General features: G+C 53.1%; 1 protein-coding gene across 2 annotated transcripts in view; it reads left to right on the top strand.

The window, feature by feature from the left end:
- The window catches only part of CYTH3 (cytohesin 3), a 74,232-nt gene that overhangs the window by 49,733 nt on the left and 4,619 nt on the right, over window positions 1-19,880 (top strand). Inside the window, exons 4-9 of one of the 2 annotated variants that reach the window (XM_040455849.1) lie at window positions 220-286; window positions 8,933-9,051; window positions 15,146-15,226; window positions 16,068-16,180; window positions 16,283-16,431; window positions 16,590-16,701. In XM_040455849.1, coding sequence (XP_040311783.1) covers window positions 220-286; window positions 8,933-9,051; window positions 15,146-15,226; window positions 16,068-16,180; window positions 16,283-16,431; window positions 16,590-16,701 — 641 coding nt within the window. Of the gene's footprint in view, window positions 1-219; window positions 287-8,932; window positions 9,052-15,145; window positions 15,227-16,067; window positions 16,181-16,282; window positions 16,432-16,589; window positions 16,703-19,880 lie in introns of both variants that reach the window. The other variant, XM_040455850.1, reaches the window with a different exon arrangement.

Consider the following 19,880-nt stretch of genomic DNA (forward strand, 5'->3'; position numbering starts at 1 on the left):
TGTAGAAAAGAGTCCGGCAGCCTTGTGTGCCGCTTCAGCGATGGGCGGGGGGGGGGGGGGGGGGCCGACCCGGGGGGGGGGGGTGGGCGGAGTGGGCAGATGGAGGGCTGGGGGCGTCTGGGTGGTTTTCTGCAGCGGAAGTACCAGAGGAGATTGTGTTCCCTTTTGCACTTGGTACCAACGTCAGCTGATGATTTCTCAACTGTCTCAAATGTGTAGCAAAACTACCCAGAGGAACAAGCAGATAGCTATGGGGAGGAAGAAATTCAACATGGATCCCAAAAAGGTAAGCAGACATTCTGGTTTTCTGGCCTGCAAGAGATTGAGTGATTCATCCATTTTAATGGTTCTCTCCTTCTGGACAAAGGTGGTCATACCCTCATAAAAATACTGAGTGATGTTAAATTTTTATCACGAAGGGGCTGCTAGTGAGTTGGGGGGAAGCAAAAGTGCCCATTGACCTGGTGTCTGGGCCCAAAGACCTTTCTTTGCGCGTGAGGCTCAGGGTGAGGACGGGCCTCCTGGGAGTGGCCAGCGTGTGTGGGCCTCACGGGGGCCAGGCTGAGAGGTGGGGGTCTTCCTGCTGACGTACAGCCTGAAGCCCGGGGTGGGGGTGTGGGGGGGTGCTTGGTCAGCCAGTGGGCAGGGCTGCAGCTGGTGTGTTGGGTCTGGAGAGGGGGGTGGGTGTTCAATCGTTTACCTCAGAGGACTTGATTCCTTCCATTCACCTTCGAGAGAGAAGATGTCTGCCTGAGACTGAGGAACTCTCCTGGTTTAAGCCACTACCTGGTGTTTCCTCAAGTTGGATTTTCTAGGAAAACGCCTGAAGAAGATGAAACCTTCAACACAAAGTTGCTTGTCTCTGAGGGTGAAATGAAATTGTCAGTGGGAATGATTTTGTGAATTTGATAATGCTTGAGGTTTGGAGTTAGAAGCAGTTTTGTTTTTTCCCTTAGGAGTTAGTTGGGTTTACAGAGTTGACTTAATCAGATTTGGTAAGCAGTGGAAACATCTTGAGCGATACATCACTTGTTCTAAGTTATAGCACATGATAGCATGCCAATACGTTCATGGATGAATTCAGGTCCTCTGCACAAAGGACACACAAATACACTTATTAGTATTTTTTTAAGTTTGTTTATTTTGAGAAAGCAAGAATCCCAAGCAGCCTCTGCACTGTCAGCGTGGAGCCTGATGAGGCGCTCGAACTCAGGAACCGTGAGATCATGACCTGAGCTGAAATCAAGAGTTGGACCTTAACTGACAGGCCACCCAGGCGCTCGCAAATACGCTTGTTTATTTAATTAATTAATTTAATGTTTATTTATTTTTGAGACAGAGACAGAGCACGAGTGGAGGAGGGTAGAGAAGGGGGGGTGGGTAGACACAGAATCCGAAGGATCCTCCAGGCTCCAAGCTGTCAGCACAGAGCCTGACGCGGGGCTCGAACTCACGGACTGCGAGACCATGACCTGAGCTGAAGTCCGACGCTTAACCGACTGAGCCACCCAGGCGCCCCAAATATGCTTATTTTTTTAGTGCTGCTGCCACTCTGCAGGAGTTCTGTCAGGTTCTTGCCTGTGTCCTTGTTCTACGTGTTCCGGGAATCAGAGTTACGGTAATAAGGGCAGACGTAGATTGAACTTGGCACGTGTCAGGAACTGTCTAGCACAGCACTGAATTAGTATACTTAACCTTATGGGGTAGGTTCCATTTTTAATTCCTGTTTCACAGTTGGGGAAAGTGAGGCACAGAGCCACTGAGACTTGCCTAGTGTCTTGAGCAAGGAATCCACTTGAGACTCAGGCCCATAACCACTGCACTTAGCTCCTGCAGGACTCTGGGGTTGGTTTGTGGGTAGCCCTGAGCCCAGCTGGGAGGTCCCAGAGCCCTGGTCAGCCGTGTGGATCTGTCCACGTCCACGGAGGGGTGCTCACCTGCTTTGCTTTGGCTGTGGCGAGTTGCTCTACAGGCTTCATTTTGTGTACATAACTCTTCACCTGAAGGATTTTTAAAATATTCATCATGGGTTCTGTCCAACAACTTATTATGTTGCTCAGTAAAGGCAGATGGCAAATTTAGTCTATATGTGGTCTTTTGCGGGGAAAAATTATCAAAGTTCCCTGGTTTGGTAGATGATTATAGCACTTCCCTGAGTCCACTGAGTCGGCTTGGGCCGCCATAACCAAATACCGTAGACTGGTGGCTTACGCGATAGACATTTTCACAGTCTGGATGTTGGAAATCGGATCAGGATGCCAGCGCGGCCAGGTTCTGGTGAGAGCTCTTCTCCTGACTTCAGACGGCCGCTTCCTCACTGTGTCCTCACATGGTGGAGAAAACGCAGGAGAGAGCTCCCTGGTGTCTCTTCCTACAAGGGCACCAGTTCCATCAGGTCGGAGCCCTGCTCAGATGACGTCATCTAACTCTAATTGCCTCCCAGAGGCCCCACTTCGTGACACCATCACTGGGGGGGGGGGGGCGGTTAAAGCTTCAAGATTGGAATTTTTGGGACACACACACACATTCGGTAAGAGGAGAAGTTGATTCAGTCAAGGAAGCTGGAGACATTCGCCAGCCTCTCTCTTTTATTCGCAGTTTCCTAGAGATGCCTTTAAAAATATAACGTATAAATCTATAACAAGCACGAGTTCACCTAGTGGACTAGAAGTTGAGGGAACCCAGAAAGACAAAAGATGAACAGGAGTCCAAAGTATACTCAGGAAAAATTGCTCTGGGAAGGGAGAGCCGTGTCGGGTTCGGCTCCCTTGGGCGGCAGGGGTGGGTCCTGGGACCATAGAGGGGACATCCAGACTGTTTGCCCTGGCTGCATTTGCGGCAGGCGGTGACATGTGCCCCCAGGTGGGAGAGCAGGCGTCTCTTCTCGTCTGGCCTCACCGAGGAGGAGAAACCCCCACTCCCAGAGACCAGTTTCTGAGCAGCCCCCCGGGCCCGTCACCCACTCCGGAAACCAATGGCGTTTGGTTTGGCCACCGGAGAACCTTCGGTACAAAGGTGAACGCGCAACCAGGAATCACCAAATGTACAAGCTGCTTGACCTCGTGAGAGAGACGTGAAACTCCAGGAACAGAACCAACATAGAATGTTAAAAGTAGAGCAGTTTTGTGTATTATACATCGCATCAGAGATGATAGCGTGTTGCTTGTCCTCAGTGCAAAAACGGAGTTGTGGAAAAGATCTCCGCCATCTCCGCAAAGCCTGACATGGGGCTCAAACCCCCGAACCATGAGATCGTGACCTGAGCCAAAGTCGGACCCTCAGCTGACTGTTGAGTGAAGAATGACACCCTTAGAAACCTGTGGCACGGAGCAGGGATGGGGCCACGGGCAGGCTGGGCCGTGGCGCTACGTGGTTCTCTCCGGAGCTCTGGGCAGGTCCGCAAGATTGGGGAGCATGTCGGGCAGCCCCGCTTTCATCGAGCAGAAGTCCCAGGAGGAGAGAACAGAAGCCAGAGTGGAGGATGTATTTCAAAGAAATACTGGAATATTTCTGAACTAGATTAAGATAAAACCCTCAAATTTAAAGGGCTCACTGTAGGCCAAGCAGGATAAAGGTTTAAAAAACTTGTACATAGAAATGTCAAGTAAAATGCCAGGAAACTTGTGGATAAAGAGAAAATCACTGGCTTTCCAGGGACGAAAGACCAGATTAAGAAGAAAGGAATCACAACAGCAACACAGGATAAAAGACAGCAGGGAGGAGGCGGGACTTAAAACCTAGAATTCTGTGTATCAAGACTGTTGCCCATGAGGAGACCAGTGAGGACACTTCAGATACGCAAGAACTCATGAAAGTAACCGCAAGGACCTTCTGGGAGCAGTGCACCTGGAAAAAACCACGAATCCAAGAGCAGCTGCAGGACCAAGCGGAACAGACGCAGAGAAGCCAGCAAACGTTCAGTTAAGTCTAAGTGAGAGATTGGTGAAGGAGTATTTTCAAACCAAAGGCCTAGATTATCTCCATACGGTTCACCCTTGAACAGCACGGGTTTGAGTGCAAGGGTCCAGTTAACACCTGGATTTTTGTTTTCAGTACGTACAGTTCAGCCCTGTGAATGTATTTTCTCCCCATGAATTTCTCAGTGACATTTTCTTTTCTCCAGCTAACTATGCTAAGACTGTTGTTATGATATCGTAACCTTGTGATACTATTGTAGGAATATAGTACATAATGTATATAAGGTATAAAATGGGTTAATTGACTGCTTATGTTATCGGTAAGGTTTCTGGTCAACAGTAGGCTTTTAGTAGTTGGGTTTTCGGGGAGTCCAAAGTTACGGGCCTCCTGGTTCATTCAGTCAGTTGAGTATCCGACTTCAGCTCAGGTCATGATCTCACGGTTCATGGGTTTGAGCCCCGTGTTGGGCTTTGCACGGACAGTGTGGAGCCTACATCGGGTTCTCTGTCTCCCTCTCTCTTTGCCCCTCCCCCATGCACATTTTTTCTCTCTCTCAAAAAAATAAGCAGTACAATTTTTTTTTTAATTTAAAAGTTACTTGCAGGGGCGCCTGGGCGGCTCAGTTAAGCATCCACCTTCGGTTCAGGTCATGATCTCACGGCTCGTGAGTTTGAGCTGTGCGTCGGGTTCTGTGCTGACAGCTCAGAGCCTAGAGCCTGCTTCCGATTCTGTGTCTCCCTCTCTCTCTCTGCCCTTCCCCAGCTCACTCTCTGTCTCTCTCTCTCAAAAATAAATGTTTAAAAAAATCTTTTTAATTTTTTTAAATGTTTATTTAACTTTTTGAGAGAGAGGGAGAGAGAGAGATCATGAGCAGGGGAAGGGCAGAGAGAGAGAGACACACACACAGAATTGGAAGCAGGCTCCAGGCTCCGAGCTGTCAGCACAGAGTCCGACACAGGGCTCGAACCCATGAACTGTGAGATCATGACCTGAGCCGAAGTCAGCAGCTTAACCGACTGAGCCACCCAGGTGCCCCTAAAAATCTTTTTTAAAAAAGATTTATGCAGACTTTTGACTCTGTGGAGTGTTGGAGCCCCTAACCCCTGCATTGTTCGAGGGTCAACTGTATATACGTAGCAAGGGAGAAGGGAAGGAGGGAAGTAAACGCTGGCCAAGGTGTTCTAGATGTTCACAGCTGAATATGAGTTTAAAGTAAAATTTTAAGGGGCGCCTGGGTGGCGCAGTCGGTTAAGCGTCCGACTTCAGCCAGGTCACGATCTCGCGGTCCGGGAGTTCGAGCCCCGCGTCGGGCTCTGGGCTGATGGCTCAGAGCCTGGAGCCTGTTTCCGATTCTGTGTCTCCCTCTCTCTGCCCCTCCCCCGTTCATGCTCTGTCTCTCTCTGTCCCCAAAAATAAATAAATGTTGAAAAAAAAAATAACTTTAAAGTAAAATTTTAAGAGGAACCGCCAAAAACAGGGATAAGGTAGGATTTCTGACTTATTCGGAAAATTTGAATACAGAAAACTTGAATTCAACAGAAGGCTGAAAAGCATAAGTGAAGGCTCAGGAACGAGTGTATCAAATCCATAAGCCCCAGAAGTTTGATTTGGCCCCGTGACCTCTTACAAGCACCTTCACATTAGGTTAAAAGGAAAACAACAATAAAGTCCAGGCATGTTCTGATTGAGACACACATTGAGAGCAGAAAGTGCCCAGGTTGAAAATAAGGAAATAGGGAGAGATGGGGTAGGTGTAATGGGTTGAATGGTCCCCCCCCCCCCCGCCTTCAGTAGATTCTACTGTTTGATTTTCTAAATAGTATTTTGAAACATTCATATTATCTAATAATACTAGGACATTTATTAGTATTGGCCTACTGTATTCGGGTCCTGGCTGCTAGAATAAATGGCCACAGACTTGGTGGCTTAAAACAATAGAAATGCGGTGTCTCACAGTCCCAGAGGCTAGAAGTGTGAGGTCCGGGTGTGGGCAGGTCAGTTCCTTTCAGAAGCTCTGATGGAGGGTCTGCTCTGTGCCTTCCTCCCAGCCTGTGGCGGCTGCCAGTGGTCCTCGGTGGTCCCCCGGCTTGTGGACCCATCGTTGTAGTCTCAGCGTCCACGTCACATGGATGGTGATGCCTCCCCTGCCTTGTACGAGGACGGCTTCTGTGTCTTCCTCCTCTGCCTCTGGGTCTGGTTTCTCCTGAATAAATGCTCTCTTTGACTCGAGCTTTTGCTCCATTTTCTCTTACTAGTCGCTGGCCTGGGCTTGCCCCCATTGTCTCCGTGTTTTCCGGTGCCTCTTGCAGAGGGAGCTGGAGCTTGACTTGGGGCTCCTCTGGCGCCTTCTGTACCCTTGAAGTGCAGACAGGATTACCTTGTTCCGAACCTACTTGCTCTTCTCAGATCCCAGTTTTTGAGGCTCCTCCCTGAGGACCTTCCTAGTGCTGGAATTGTAGGGCAGGTCATGAGCAGCTCTGGAGAGCTTATCACCAGGCCCAGCAGCATAGACGGATGGAGTGCCCGGGACCTCGCGACTGCAGAAATTGCTGGGCCTATGGACTCTGGGGGCTGCTGGGAGGCTGAAGAGAGTGCAGGGCTGGACGGATACAGGACCCTCTCAGAGCCATGGTCCCACCAAGGTTGTGAGGCACAGTAGCACGGGCAGAAGGGAGGTGGCCACGGGGAACTGGCTGCAAAACAGCCTGCAGCTTGCGGTTTCAGAACCGCGGGCCACCACCCTGGCCACCGTCACAGCCACAGTGGTCATGAAACACTAGGCCAGGGATGTCGCTCCAGATGCCAGCCAGGCATACCCCAGGGCGCATCTGTTTGTGCCAGTCCCTTGGTCCCAGGATCTTGGGCTCCTTTGGATGCTCTCTGCCCCTGTTCTTGCAGTTTGGGGGGGGTGTGGGATCTACCAGTTGCACCCACAGCCAGTCTGTGAGTCCTTGGGACATGGAGTCCAGAGAGGCAGACCAGGGCAGCTGTGGCCTCTGACCTCTTTGCCAAGGACGTTCGGTCAGACAGTAAACCTCTACCCTGCCGCCCAGAGCTCCCCTCCCATCCACCACGCTGCCGCACCTGCCTCACCCTGGGTGCTGGGTTCAGATGGCACTTGGGGCGATGAGATACCAGCGTCATCACTTTCGTCCCATAGCTTGTTTTCTGGGGACCTGGTAGGACAGGTGCACACTTGGGACTGGAATGCTTTGTTACGGTATGTGCATGTCTTCTTGCTCAGGAGACGGTACCCAGGGGGTCTGTGCTCGCTTCAGCTCCCACCAGAAATAGATGAGAGTTAATTTAGGATAGTCAGACACACTGAGTTTTTGGTAAACTTTTTTATTTTCTGAAGAACAGCATATGGTGCGCAAATTTTGAGTGCACAGCTTGACGAATTCTTACAAATTAAAATTCTCGTGTGACCCAGAGCAAGATGTGGTTGGGGGGCATTAGGAGTGTCTGTCTGTGTCTCCTCTTGGTGAGTGAATTCCACTCTGTCCCCACAGAGCAGGGTTGCTTGTCTTGAACTTGATGTAAATGGCATTAAGGTCCTCTCTGTGTCGTCCTTCTACTCCGGATCACGCCTGTCAGATTGTTCCATGTAGTGCGTTTGTTCTGTCTCACTGCTGTGTAGTGTTCCATCATATGGAATCTACCAGAATAGGTTTCTCTCTCCTCACTGATTGGATGTTGGGTTGTTGCCAGTTTTGGGGAATTCTAAATAAGGCTGCTATGGACATTCACGTGTTTGAAAAACTAAGACTTCAGATGGACCATGTGGTGGGGCGTCTAGGTGGCCCAGTTGGTTAAGCACCAGACTTCGACTCAGGTCATGATCTTGGCATTTGTGGTTTCGAGCCCCGTGTCTGACTCCGTGCTGACAGCTCAGCACGGACCATGTGGTGTGAGGGAGCCCAGGTCCCAGGCACTGAGAGTTTCATCTGGAAAATCACCTCCGAATCTGTAGCACAGAGATGAGAGAATTCCCTTAAGAGCTTTGCCGGCATGGATCTCGAAATCAGCTCAGAAGCTGTGTCCGAGGTAAAATTTCAGTATTATCAGAACTTTTCCAGGATGAGCACAACTAATTCAGTCTTATCAGGACTTCTCCGGGATGAGCAAGGCTAATTTGGGCAGAGCAGCCCCTCTGCAGTCTTTCACTTAGACGTCGTCACCTGTGCCCTTTAAGGCCTTCAAGCGGGCATGAATTTTCAGTGGCTTAGACTCGGTGGCCCAGGGATCAGTGAACACATTCAGCCACAGCCGACAGAAAGTCTTGTAAACACAGCTTGCACAGCGCACTGTTTGCTCACACAGCAGAGGTGGCTGCAGTGTGACAAGTGGCTCCCAAGTGTCAGGACCCAGGCCCTGTGTTGGTCCGGGCCTTTCCCTTCGTCCGGTGGCCGTGACGGTTCCGGCCATCACATCTGCATTCGCAGCAGGAAGGAGGAAGAAGGAGCGGTGTCTGCTTGTGAGCCCCTTTTTATCAAGAAGGCACCACCTCCCCCAGGTCCTCCCTGCAGACTGCTTTCTGACCAGATCTGTCAGTTCTAGTTACAAGGTCACAAGGTCACTTCTAGTTACAAGGGAGGCTGGGAAAGTGATTATTTAGTGAGGAAAGGCAAGGAAAAAGGGGAGCTTTGGAGGGCCTGGCTTGGCTGACCACGTACAACGCGTTCCTCTTGTGCACACACGGCAGATTTGTTCTTCTGAGCTTGGGAAATTCAGTGCTGTTATTACCTCTGCCTTTAAAATCTCTAAGAACTTCCTTGTAATGGTTTGTCCAGCAACCTGTTTATTTGCCTTTTAGCCTGTTAAGTTTCCAGGAGGAATGAACTTGCTTTTCTCTGGTGGACACAATGTCCTATGGGGTGTGAGTGAGAATCCGAGCGTGCTGTTATTTTTGCCTGGCCCAGCCGGTGAGATCATCACTCTAGATGTCTCTCTGTCTTTGCAAAGGAGTCTGGGCGACCCTCCTAACGAGAGCTTCCTTCCTTATGTTCTTCAGGGAATTCAGTTTCTAATAGAGAATGACCTGCTGCAGAGCTCCCCAGAGGACGTGGCCCAGTTCCTGTATAAAGGAGAAGGCCTAAATAAGACCGTGATCGGGGACTATCTGGGTGAGAGGTAAGTTGAAGGAGAAGGAGCAGCCTGAACTGGGTCCACCCTCCACATCAGGGTCTGTCTCAGTTGCCTGTGGGCCTGGGGGCACACGTGCTGCTCCCCAGGAATGGTTTGCTCAGTCCCATCCCGTCCTCTCCTCTGCCCTGAGAGGGGAGAGGGGTGCCTGTTCGGGAGCCAGGTGAGGGTCTGTGCTCTCTGGAACTTCGCTCAGGGAGCCACAGCAGAACTGAAGACGGCGCTGCCTCTTCTCCGAACCTCAGAAGGCATCTTCGTCTTCTTTTCGTGTTTGGTCCAGAAATGCACCAGATTTCCTGGTGGTTTTCCTACCCCTGTTCCTTGCGGGTATGAATGAAGGTAGGAAGTTCGTTAATTTTTTTTTTTTTTTTATAAAAATTTTTTTTTTTCAACGTTTATTTATTTTTGGGACAGAGAGAGACAGAGCATGAACGGGGGAGGAGCAGAGAGAGAGGGAGACACAGAATTGGAAACAGGCTCCAGGCTCTGAGCCATCAGCCCAGAGCCCGACGCGGGGCTCGAACTCACGGACCGCGAGATCGTGACCTGGCTGAAGTCGGACGCTTAACCGACTGCGCCACCCAGGCGCCCCAGGAAGTTAGTTAATTTTTTAAATGGTGAGCAGCTGGTCAGATCTACGTTCCCAGCCTTCTCCACTTAAAGGTCTCTTTGATCTGCTTAGCAGAGCAGAGGGCAGAAGTCTAAGGCAGCACAGCCCCCAAATATGCAAAAGCAGGTTCTGGTCAAGGACCAAATGAGCATTTTTAAATAAAAGCCCACTGGTTGCTCAACCAGGGTGGTTTCTGTTTCTAGCTTTTTGAAACGATCAAAGGCGGAAAGCAGAACACTTCCCAACTCATTCTGTGAGGCCACAGTTTAAAAAAACCTACGGGGGCATCTGGCTGGCTCCATTGGTTAAGCATCCGACTTTGGCTCAGGTCATGATCTCACGGTTTGTGGGTTCGAGCCCTGTGTCAGGCTCTGTGCTGACATCTCAGAGCCTGGAGCCTGCTTTGGATTCTGTGTCTCCCTCTCTCTCTGCCCCTACCTTACTTGTGCTGTTTCTCTCTGTCTCTCCTACAGAGGAGTATCTACAACCTAGATAGCAGTGTCTCCTATGACTGTTAGGGCAAAAACCCTCAAGTAAATATTAGTTAATCAAATCCAGCAATATATAAAAATGACCATATATCTGTACTTTCATCCCCATGAATGCAAGGTTAGTGCAGCATACAAAAGTCAAAGTAATATACTGTATCAGTACAATAAAGTGCAAAACCCACATGATCATACCAGTAGATGCTGGAGAGGCATATGACCGCATTCACTGACTCGTGACAAAAGCAGTCAACAAACCAGGAGAAGAAAGGAACTTCCTCGACATGATGTTGGGCACCTGTGACACCCCCAAGTTCACGTCATGCTTTCTACTTAGAGCAAGAACAAGATAAGGTTGACTGCTCTCACCACTTCTCTTCAACATGGTACTGTCAGTTCTAGTTAGGCAGGAAAAAGAAATTAAAAAGCATCTAGTTTGGAAAGTAAGAAATAAAACTTTGCTTGCAGAGGACATAATCACTGTGTAGAAAATCCTGAGGAATCACTAAAAACACTAGAACTAACAAGTTCAGTACGGCTGCAGGTTACAAGACCAGTATGTCAAATTCAATTGTAGTTGTAAATGGTAGCAATGAACAAATTTGGAAGAGACATTAAGAAAACAGCTCCATTTTGTAATAATATTAAAAAGAATAAAACACTTAGGAATAAATTTAACATAGTACAAAATTTTTACTGTGAACTACAAAACATTGAAAAAAAAATGAAAAGGCCTGCATAGATGGAAAGAAAGATATCCCATGTTCATGGATAGGAAGACTTAGTATTGCAAAGAGGACAATACCACCTACATTGATCTATAGATTTAACTCATTCCCTATAAAAACCCAGCTAATTTCTTTGTAGAAGTTGACAAACTCATCCCAAAATTAACGTAGACATTCATGGGAACGAAAGTAGCCACAATCATGAAAAAGAAGAACAAAGTTGCAGAACTCACATTTTTTGACAGACTGAAGCTACAGTAATCAAGATGGGGTGGTACTGGCATAAAGATAGACTTATAGGTCATGGAATAGAATTGAGAACCTAGAAATAAACCCTCACATTTACTGTCTAAAGGATTTTCAGTAAAGATGTCAAGATGGTTCAGCGGGGGAAAGAATGGCTTTTTTTTTTTAATGTTTGTTTTTAGAGAGGGAGGGAGGGAGGGTGGGAGGGATGGAGAGAGGGGGAGACACAGAATCCAAAGCAGTTTCCAGGCTCTGAGCTGTCAGCACAGAGCCCTACGTGGGGCTCGAACCCACAAACTGCGAGATTATGACCTGAGCCGAAGTTGGGCGCTTAAATGACTGAGCCACCTAGGCATCCTAACAATAGTCTTTTCAACCAATGGTCTGATACAGCTGGATGTCCACGTGCGGAAGAATATTACTGGACCACTCACCGTACGCAAAAATTAAAATGGATCAAAGACCTACACATAAGAAGGAAAACTATAGAACGCTTAGAGGAAAACATAGGGGTAAATTTTTGTGACTTTGGATTAGGCAAGAGTTTCTTAGATGTGACTCCAAAAACATAAACAGCAAAAGAAAAATATAGATAAAATGGATATCATCAAACTTGAAAACTCTTGTGCTTCATAGGACCTCATCAAGAATGTGAAGAGGCAGCCCACAGAATGGGAGAAATTTTTTTATAAATCATGTATAAATCCGATAAAGACTTCTATCCAGAATATATGAAGAAGTCTTAACCACTCAATAATAAAAAGACAATTATAAAATGAGCAAAGTCTCTGAATAGATGTTTCTCCCAAGAGGATCCATAAATCAGTTTATGATAAGGTCATAAGGAGAATGGCTAATAAGCACACGATGGGATGGTCAACATCATTAGCTGTCAGGGAGCTGCAGATCAAAACCACAGTGGGATACTACTTGACATCTACTGGGGTGTCTATAATAATAATTTTAAAAGACCGTTAAGATTCTGTGTCTCCCTCTTTCTCTCTGCCACTCCCCTGTTTGCGCTGTGCCCCTCTCTCAAAAATGAACATACGTTAAAAAAAAAAAAAAATGTTGCCAAGGATGTGGAGAAATCAGTCATACGCTGCCAGTTGGATAAAAAGCGGCTGTGGCACTTCCTGAAAATACTAAAGTCGCCGTGTGACCCGGGTTTATACCCAAGAGAAATAAAAACCTATGTGTGCACAAATGCTTGTGCACAAATGTTCATAGCCACCTAATTCTTGATAGCCAAAGAGTGGAAACCGTTCAGATCCATCAACTCAGATATCCCTCAGCTGACGGACGAACACGAGGTGGTATGTCCATACAGTGGGGTATTACGTGGCAGCGAGGAGAAGCAGAGGCCTGATACGGGCCGCAATCTGGACGAACACACTGAGATCGTAAAAGAAGCCAGTCACGAAGACCACGTATTGTGTTCCTCCGTTTATATGGAGCGCTCAGAAGAGGTGAATTCGCGCAGACAAAGAGCAGACCAGTGGTTGCCTGGGGCTGGCAGAGGGCGAGGAGAAGGGGCTGGGGTTTCTTTTTGGGGTGTTAAAAGTATTCAGGAATGGATTGTGGTGATGGTTGCACAGATACACTTGAAACCATCGAATGGTACCCTAGAAATTGGACAGTTGTATGGAGTGGGAATTAGGTTTGAATGGAGCTGCTAAAAAGGACAAAAACAAAGCCAGACCACAAAACCCGATGAGAGACCCCGGGATTGTGGCACCTCCTCGAATCTCAGCTTCCATGAGGGCCTGAGTCTGAGCTCTCCGCCGCTCTCTGGCAGGCATGTGAGATTAACTGCAGAACTTGTGCGAAGTGCAGTCTGGCAATTTCCTGTAGTCTACAAATACTGAGTGCCTGCAGGATTTGAGTTCCAAAAAACGCGAAGTTCTGAGTCCGTGCCAGGCTCTGTTTTAGGCCCATGGGTTGTGTTTAAAAAAAAAAAAAAAAGCATTCGCCCCCTCGGGGAGCTGTAGTCTGCCAGAAGACACAGGCGTCACGTGATAAGCATACTAAATACGAGAACCGTTTCTGTCCTTTGTTGGAAGGTGATGGGGCGGAGTAGAGGCGCTTATAAGGGCTTTGGGTGAGCTGAGGTAGGGGTGTTAGTAGCCGGTTGTGATAGGCTGGTCAGGGTCCTGTCATTGACAACATGATGTTTGTGCAAGGGCAGAGAGGGGACGAGGGTGTTCTGCAGGCAAGTGTTGTGTTGGAGGCCAGCAGGACAGGCAGAGGGTCATGGGTGGGAGCGTGCCTTGCCTAGTGTGTTTGGGGCCGTGTGGCTGGAACAGAGGGAGGGGGAGGGTGACAGAGGTTCTCAGGGTGACGATGGCGCCCTCTGTCCATTCCTGGGGGGACAGGGAAGGACATGGTCTGAGTCACAACTCGAGCCGACCACTCTGGAATAGACTGTTGAGTGGTGGGTGAGCAACAGCAGAAGCAGTGGGGCCAGCAGGGAGTGGCTCCCACCAGGCTGGGGGGAGTGGGGTCGGCGGTGGGGTCGGGGTGAGAAGTGCTCAGGTTCCGGGTTTGAGGTTGAGCTGGGTTTGAGATCGAGCTGGCGGGAAGTTCCGGTGGTGGAGCTACCATCAACAGAGACCAGCAGCAGCTGTGGGCGTGGTCATTGGGGCCGGTTGACCCCTTGGGGGCCTGGGGGGGGGCATCCAGGTGGAAGGTTCAGAGAAGGGGCCCGCAGGAGACAGAAGCCCCAGCGTGGCTGGCTCAGAGGTGGTGTTTAAATCCATGGGGAGTGTGGCTGGAGCTGAAGAGTAGACCCAGGACTGAGCCTCGGGGGCGCCCCTCGAGGGAGGACAAATAGGCAGCTGGAGTAGGGCTTGATTGCCCTCTCTGGTCCCGCCCTTGCCCTCGGGTCTGGAGGCTCCCAGCTCCTTCCCTGGGGGCGTGTGATAACCCCGGCTGTCCTCTTGCCAGGAGGCAGGTGTTGGGACAGTGGGTGGGGGTTTGCCTTTAACGCAGACCCTTGTGGCTCTAACCTGGCTGCCTGCTGCCATTCCTGGGGTGCTCCCACCGGGACCGTGCCCTTTCTGGCACCCTGGTGCCATCTCATCAGGCCATTGGCCAACCCCTGTGGTGTTGGGCCTGCTCCCTGGGCTTTGTCACTGGTGCTCATGGGGCCGTGAGCCCGCTGCTTCCTGGGGCGCTCCATCAGTGCCCCGTGTGCGCGGGACCCCAGGGCCTCAGCGGCTTCCCCCCGGGCGGCCGCTGAGGTCAGGGAAAGGAGGGTAAAGTGCTCTGAGCCTGTGCCGCGCGCAGCCCTGCGGGTGGCTGCCGGGGTTCCCTTTGCTGGTGGCGCTGAGCCACAGCCATTCCTTGTGGTTGACTGATGGCGCACTGGCCTGGCATCCCCGAGGGGAAGGCGGACCCCTGACTTGTGGCTGTGGCCTTGCCGAGGCCACACCGCCCTGCGGCAGCTACAGCGTTTCTCTGCCTGAGGTGTCCTTACTGTCCCTTGTGACCATAACCTGGGGAAGCAGTGTGGAGTGAAATCCCAGTCCGGCGAAGCACGTTGTTGGCCTCTTTCACGTTTATGTAAAAGTTCAGGCCCTTTATTCTCAGGCTTAGTTTGGTTTTAAAAGCTCTTCCAAACTGACCCAGCTTCGGACCCGGTACTGGGCCCCCTCAGCCCACCTGTGAAGCATGGACGCTGTCGGAGGCCACTGCTCAGGAAACTCAGGAGACCACGTGCATCTTGCCCTTTGGGCCCTGTGCTGCCGCAGGGCCTGGGCATGGCTGTGGCAGCCGCCTGGGGTGTCCCGACGGCCTCCCTACCCTGGCCGCACTGACTGTGATGTAAACTAATGTCCTGTCGAGTCCCCTCTGCCCGAAGCCTGAGACCAGACGTGCGGTCACGCCGATCCTGACTTTGAGTTATGCGGCATGAAAAACCACAAACATTTGCTGTAGGAAATGTCTTCCTTTTGAAAGGATTGAAATCCTGTGCAGTGGCCTCGGACCGCATTTGCTTTCTTTCCCAGGGACGATTTCAACATTAAAGTTCTTCAAGCGTTTGTCGAGCTCCATGAGTTTGCTGATCTGAACCTCGTCCAAGCCTTAAGGTAAGTGTTGGAGCATCGGCTGTTCTCGAGAAGGTGGGGGGCAGCTGCAGCCAGAGGCCGGGTGCTCACAGCACAGAGGCCCGCGACAGGCACTCTCGGACCCAGCCGGTGCCTGCCCTGGTGGGACCGCCGGTGTACACTCTGGCCCCAGCCCCTTTGCTCTTCTGTGCTCTCCCCTGGTATTTGACAGTCAGGTGTGCACTTTCTTCCCAGAAAGCTCTGCGGCTCAGTCTCTGTGCCACCTGGGTACAGGCCCGCTTCTTGCTGCATTTGGTCTAAATCAGCAGCCTCGTGGGTGCCTTCCCTGTGCGTGCCCCCCACCCCCCAGGTGTGACAGCAAACCTGTGGATGCTCAGCCATCAGAGGCGGCCCCCTGGTCCCTGTCTTGTCCCGGTAAAGCCAGGTGTCACTGCGTATCAGGCTGAGTGGGGGAGGATGGCCCTCAGACACTCCTGCGTGGCCCTGAGCCACGCTGGCCGCTGCCGTGGACGTGCCCGGCCATCCCTCTGGTTGTGCCCTTGAGGCACCATCCCGTACACTCCGCTCTTCTGCAGCACCGACAGCATCTGTTTCCTTCTCCGGTGCCCCCCGCTGGGGCTCCGATGGCTGTGCACTGAGCCAGGGCCACACAGGCTCCGTCGGGTCTGGCTCCAGCTGGTCAGTCGCAGGCCTAGAGCCGGGGCTTCCGGGTGGGGTCGCCAGCCGGCCCTGTAGTGAGTGGTGCCGGGCTGCCCCCAGCGCCCCAGGTCCCTCTGCCGGCCGCCCTGCTGTCCTGTGTCCCCGCACCCAGCAGCCTTTACCGTGGAAACGCCATCGTCCCCTCCTGTCCATTTCTCCGCAGGCAGTTCCTGTGGAGCTTCCGACTTCCGGGTGAGGCTCAGAAAATCGACCGCATGATGGAGGCGTTCGCGTCCCGCTACTGCCTGTGCAACCCGGGCGTCTTCCAGTCCACAGGTCGGTGAGGCCCGGGTCCCAGCGCCCCACCAGAGCCCTCTGCCCAGGCCCCGCTGGCCTGGCGGACGGCTGAGCGCCCCTGCGCCCTCTGCCCTCTTTCAGACACCTGCTACGTGCTGTCCTTCGCCATCATCATGCTCAACACCAGCCTCCACAACCACAACGTGCGGGACAAGCCCACAGCCGAGCGCTTCGTCACCATGAACCGCGGCATCAACGAAGGAGGAGACCTCCCAGAGGAGCTGCTGCGGGTGAGCCCCCCCCCCGCCCCGGGCCCCCCTGCTTCTGGGCCCCGCACTGGCCCTCACTCCACCGAGCCCGGTGCCTGCCACCCTTGGGACATGGTGCAGATGGGCCCTTTCTCCCCCGCCTGCGTCCCTGAGCTCCCCGTGGCTTGTGTTCCTCACAGAACCTGTACGAGAGCATCAAGAACGAGCCGTTTAAGATCCCGGAGGACGACGGCAACGACCTGACGCACACGTTCTTCAACCCCGACCGCGAGGGCTGGCTCCTGAAGCTGGGTGAGTGGCGGCCGGCGGGCGGGACCCGCGCTCGGAGCCCCCCAGCCCTCGGCAGCCAAGGCCCCCGACCAAAGGCAGAAACGTTAAAGGCGAAGGCCGATGGGCCAAGTCCGCCCGCGGCGGCCGGCCGCTCGCCCCAGACTCGATGGCTGCCGCTTTGAGCCCCGCCCTGTCCGCACGAGGCCATCCTGTCCGTGTCCACGGCGGAGAGTAACGCCCGGGCTGCACGAGCGTCCCAGAAAACTGCTCAGTTAGCATCCAGATACACCCAAGGCAGTTTTCTGCACCAGATGCAGGTGCATTTCCTGCGACAACCTGCGTGCCTCTCTCTTGGTTTGGTGTGGCTGATTTTTGATGCGTGGTTTAAATGTGCCTTCTTGTTTTCCTTCTGCCTGTGGCTCCCACCTTTCTGTTCTGTGACGGGCTGTCCCTGCTTGTTCTGCGTTAGGAGGTACGTACCCAGTGGCTTCCTGCCCTCCCCTGGCTGCTCACTCCTCTCTCGTTCTCTCTCCCCCGTTGGTCTGTGTGAAGCTTTGATTTGTGGCTGCCATTCATCTGACCCATGTGGCTTTGGACTTGCTGGGGTTAGCGTCATGCAGGGTGCAGTGAATGTGACACCCACAGCCCTGGGGTGGCCGGAATGCCAGCCTTTCTGCGCCCGGGAGCGCATGGGGAATGCCACGTGGGAACGAGCTTGCCCCTCTGTGTCTTTAGGGCCCGGGCGGCCACGAGCCTGCTGGTCATCTCCAATTTCGTGCCTCACCGGGTGCCTCTCATACTAACCAAACAGCGCATGTCTGCACCACCCCTGGACAGGGCCTGGGGATGGTCAAAAGGATTCCTAACCATTGACACAGAAATAGAATAGCGTTGATATTCTCTGGGCAGTTTTAGAAATTGGTAGGAGGGTTTTTTTGTTTTCTTTTTACACTGGGCGGGGTGGGGTGGGATCTTGGCCTTTCTGTGACACGTCACAACTGTACGTCATCTGGCCACTCTGAGAGCACATTGTGGGATACCAGGCTTGAGAGAAGTCCGGCGATTTTGTGGTTTTAATCAAGGGGAGGGTAAAGAGGCGTGAAGGCCTGTGAAGGCCATGGCTCCGCCGTTCGGATTTGGGGTCTTGCTCGGACTTTTCTCTGGCTGCGCTGAGGTTTGGGAGAGTTCTGGACCTTGGCCTAGAAACCCAGAGCCATAGCCGTGGACCTGAAGGCCTGAGCCCCCTTTGAGATGCAGCTGACTCTCTGGTCATATCAGTTCTGGGGCCCCCAGGGGAGGCCAGAGCAGGGACGTGTCCAAAACCCCCGCCGCAGCAGCACCCGGGCCCCTCCCGGCCCTGCGTTGCCAGGGAACGCCCCTCGAAGGGCAGTGACGGCACAAGCCCGCCCGGCAGCTGGTGTGGCCTCAGCACCCGTGGGAGACGGACCTGCTTCTAAAGACAGAACAAAACGACAGGCATAAAGGCACACCAGGGCTTGCACCCCAGCCTGTGTCCTGGCTACTCATCTAATCGGGCCACAGAACCCGCGTCCAGAGCACCCTTGGGGGACAGAGCCAGCTGGGTGGTGAGTGGGTGCCGAGGGGCCCCGGGCAGCGGGCTCCTTCCGCGCTCCACCGCCGTGTGCGCATGCGTGAGAGGGGGTGGTCCCGCAGTCACTAAGCTAGTGGTGATTGGTCACCCGCCGGCCAGCCGAGAGACTGCCCGGGCGCCCCCTCCCCAGACGCACAGCAAGCCCGCTGCTGCCTCCCTGTCCCGGATGGCCCCTCTCTTGGCAGAGCTGCAGCCAGACAGTGGACTTCGCAGGGGACTGGTGTCCCCGGAGCCGCTGGGGCCTACACACAGTCCCGCCCGTGGGCTGCCTCCCAGCAGTTCTGACGCTGGCCTGGCCACCAGGGACAGTGGCTGGTGTTGGGCTCTGAGGGCCAAGAAAGCAGTCAATCTGGAAGCCGATGCTGAAGATGGTTGGTTTGGCCAGGGTGCTCTTGCTGCGCTCGGCTCTGGGCCCCCACCCAGCACAGGGCAGACCTAGGCCCGGACCCGGAGGCGCTTGGCCACAGGCCTACAGCACGAGCTAGGAAATGTGTGCTCCGTGCACCCACGCAAATCGGGACGGAGGTCACCTCCTGACCTCCATTGTTTCCCGTCATAAGCTTAGTCTTAGGGCAGGTGGCACTTTTGAAAGGCCTGGATGTTTTGCGGGAGCGTAGGAACATTGTAGTGTTGCTTACGGATCAGCGAAGTGCCTCATAGTCACCGAGTTCTGAGAATGAGGCGGTTGTGTTGAAAACACAGGAACGCGGATCAGAGCTGAACTGTCACGTGGAGTGTGTGTTGCAGGGTGTGCGTGTGCGTGTGCCTGGGAACGGCCATGGAACTAGGAGGAGGTTCACGGCCTGGGGAAGCCAGGCTCCTTTCTGCAGGCGTGCGTGGTGTGGTATGTGTCCCTGTCTCCCGAAGCTCAGCCAGAAACACAGAAGCAGAGGCCGTCTGTTCCCTGCAGCCAAATCTCTGAGCCCCGGGGTGTGACACCAGCCTGCTCTCTGTGCTGCACGGGTACCTGGGATGGGGCTGGGAGGCCCCTTGGCCAGGAGAACTGGACTAGGGATCGGGCTCCCCAAGATGTGCCACTGAACCCCAGGAGCAGCAGGGTAGGAGCCCAGGGGCAAAATGCTGAGAAGCCTGCCTGGCAAAGCTGCTTCTCCTGGGGAGGGGGGGTGGGTCACGGGTTCGCCGGTAGGGCCTCAGGGTGAGCAGAACACATAGGCCGCCACCTAGCGACCCGGTGGCGGGAGCGCAGGGAAGAGGGGGCACCTGACAGATGGACAGCACAGGGAGCCCCTGGGAGGAGTCTCCCACGAATGTGTTCGTTGAGGCTCAGTGGACGGCAGGTGCTGGCGAGAGCGTCGGGGCTCAGGCCAGCATGGTGTGACCTGAAGGAAGGGCCTGGGTGCGGCACACGGTCAGATCCTCCTGACAGGGACCCAAGGGGGGGGGGGGGGCCGCGCCGCCGGGGGGGTGTGTCTGCTGGGGGTTGGGGGGAGCAGCAGCTGGCCCTTCCTTCCCCGCTTGGCTGCGGCTTCCTCCACTGTGCCCGGCGTGCCCCATGCAGCCAGCCTGCCTGAGGCCGTCGGGAGGAGGTCAGGTGTCTGACTGGTGAGGCAGGGGGTGAGGGACCCCA

The sequence above is a fragment of the Herpailurus yagouaroundi genome, unplaced genomic scaffold, assembly GCF_014898765.1.
Source record: "Herpailurus yagouaroundi ecotype Mexico unplaced genomic scaffold, PumYag 216, whole genome shotgun sequence".
Classification (NCBI taxonomy): Eukaryota; Metazoa; Chordata; class Mammalia; order Carnivora; family Felidae; genus Herpailurus; species Herpailurus yagouaroundi.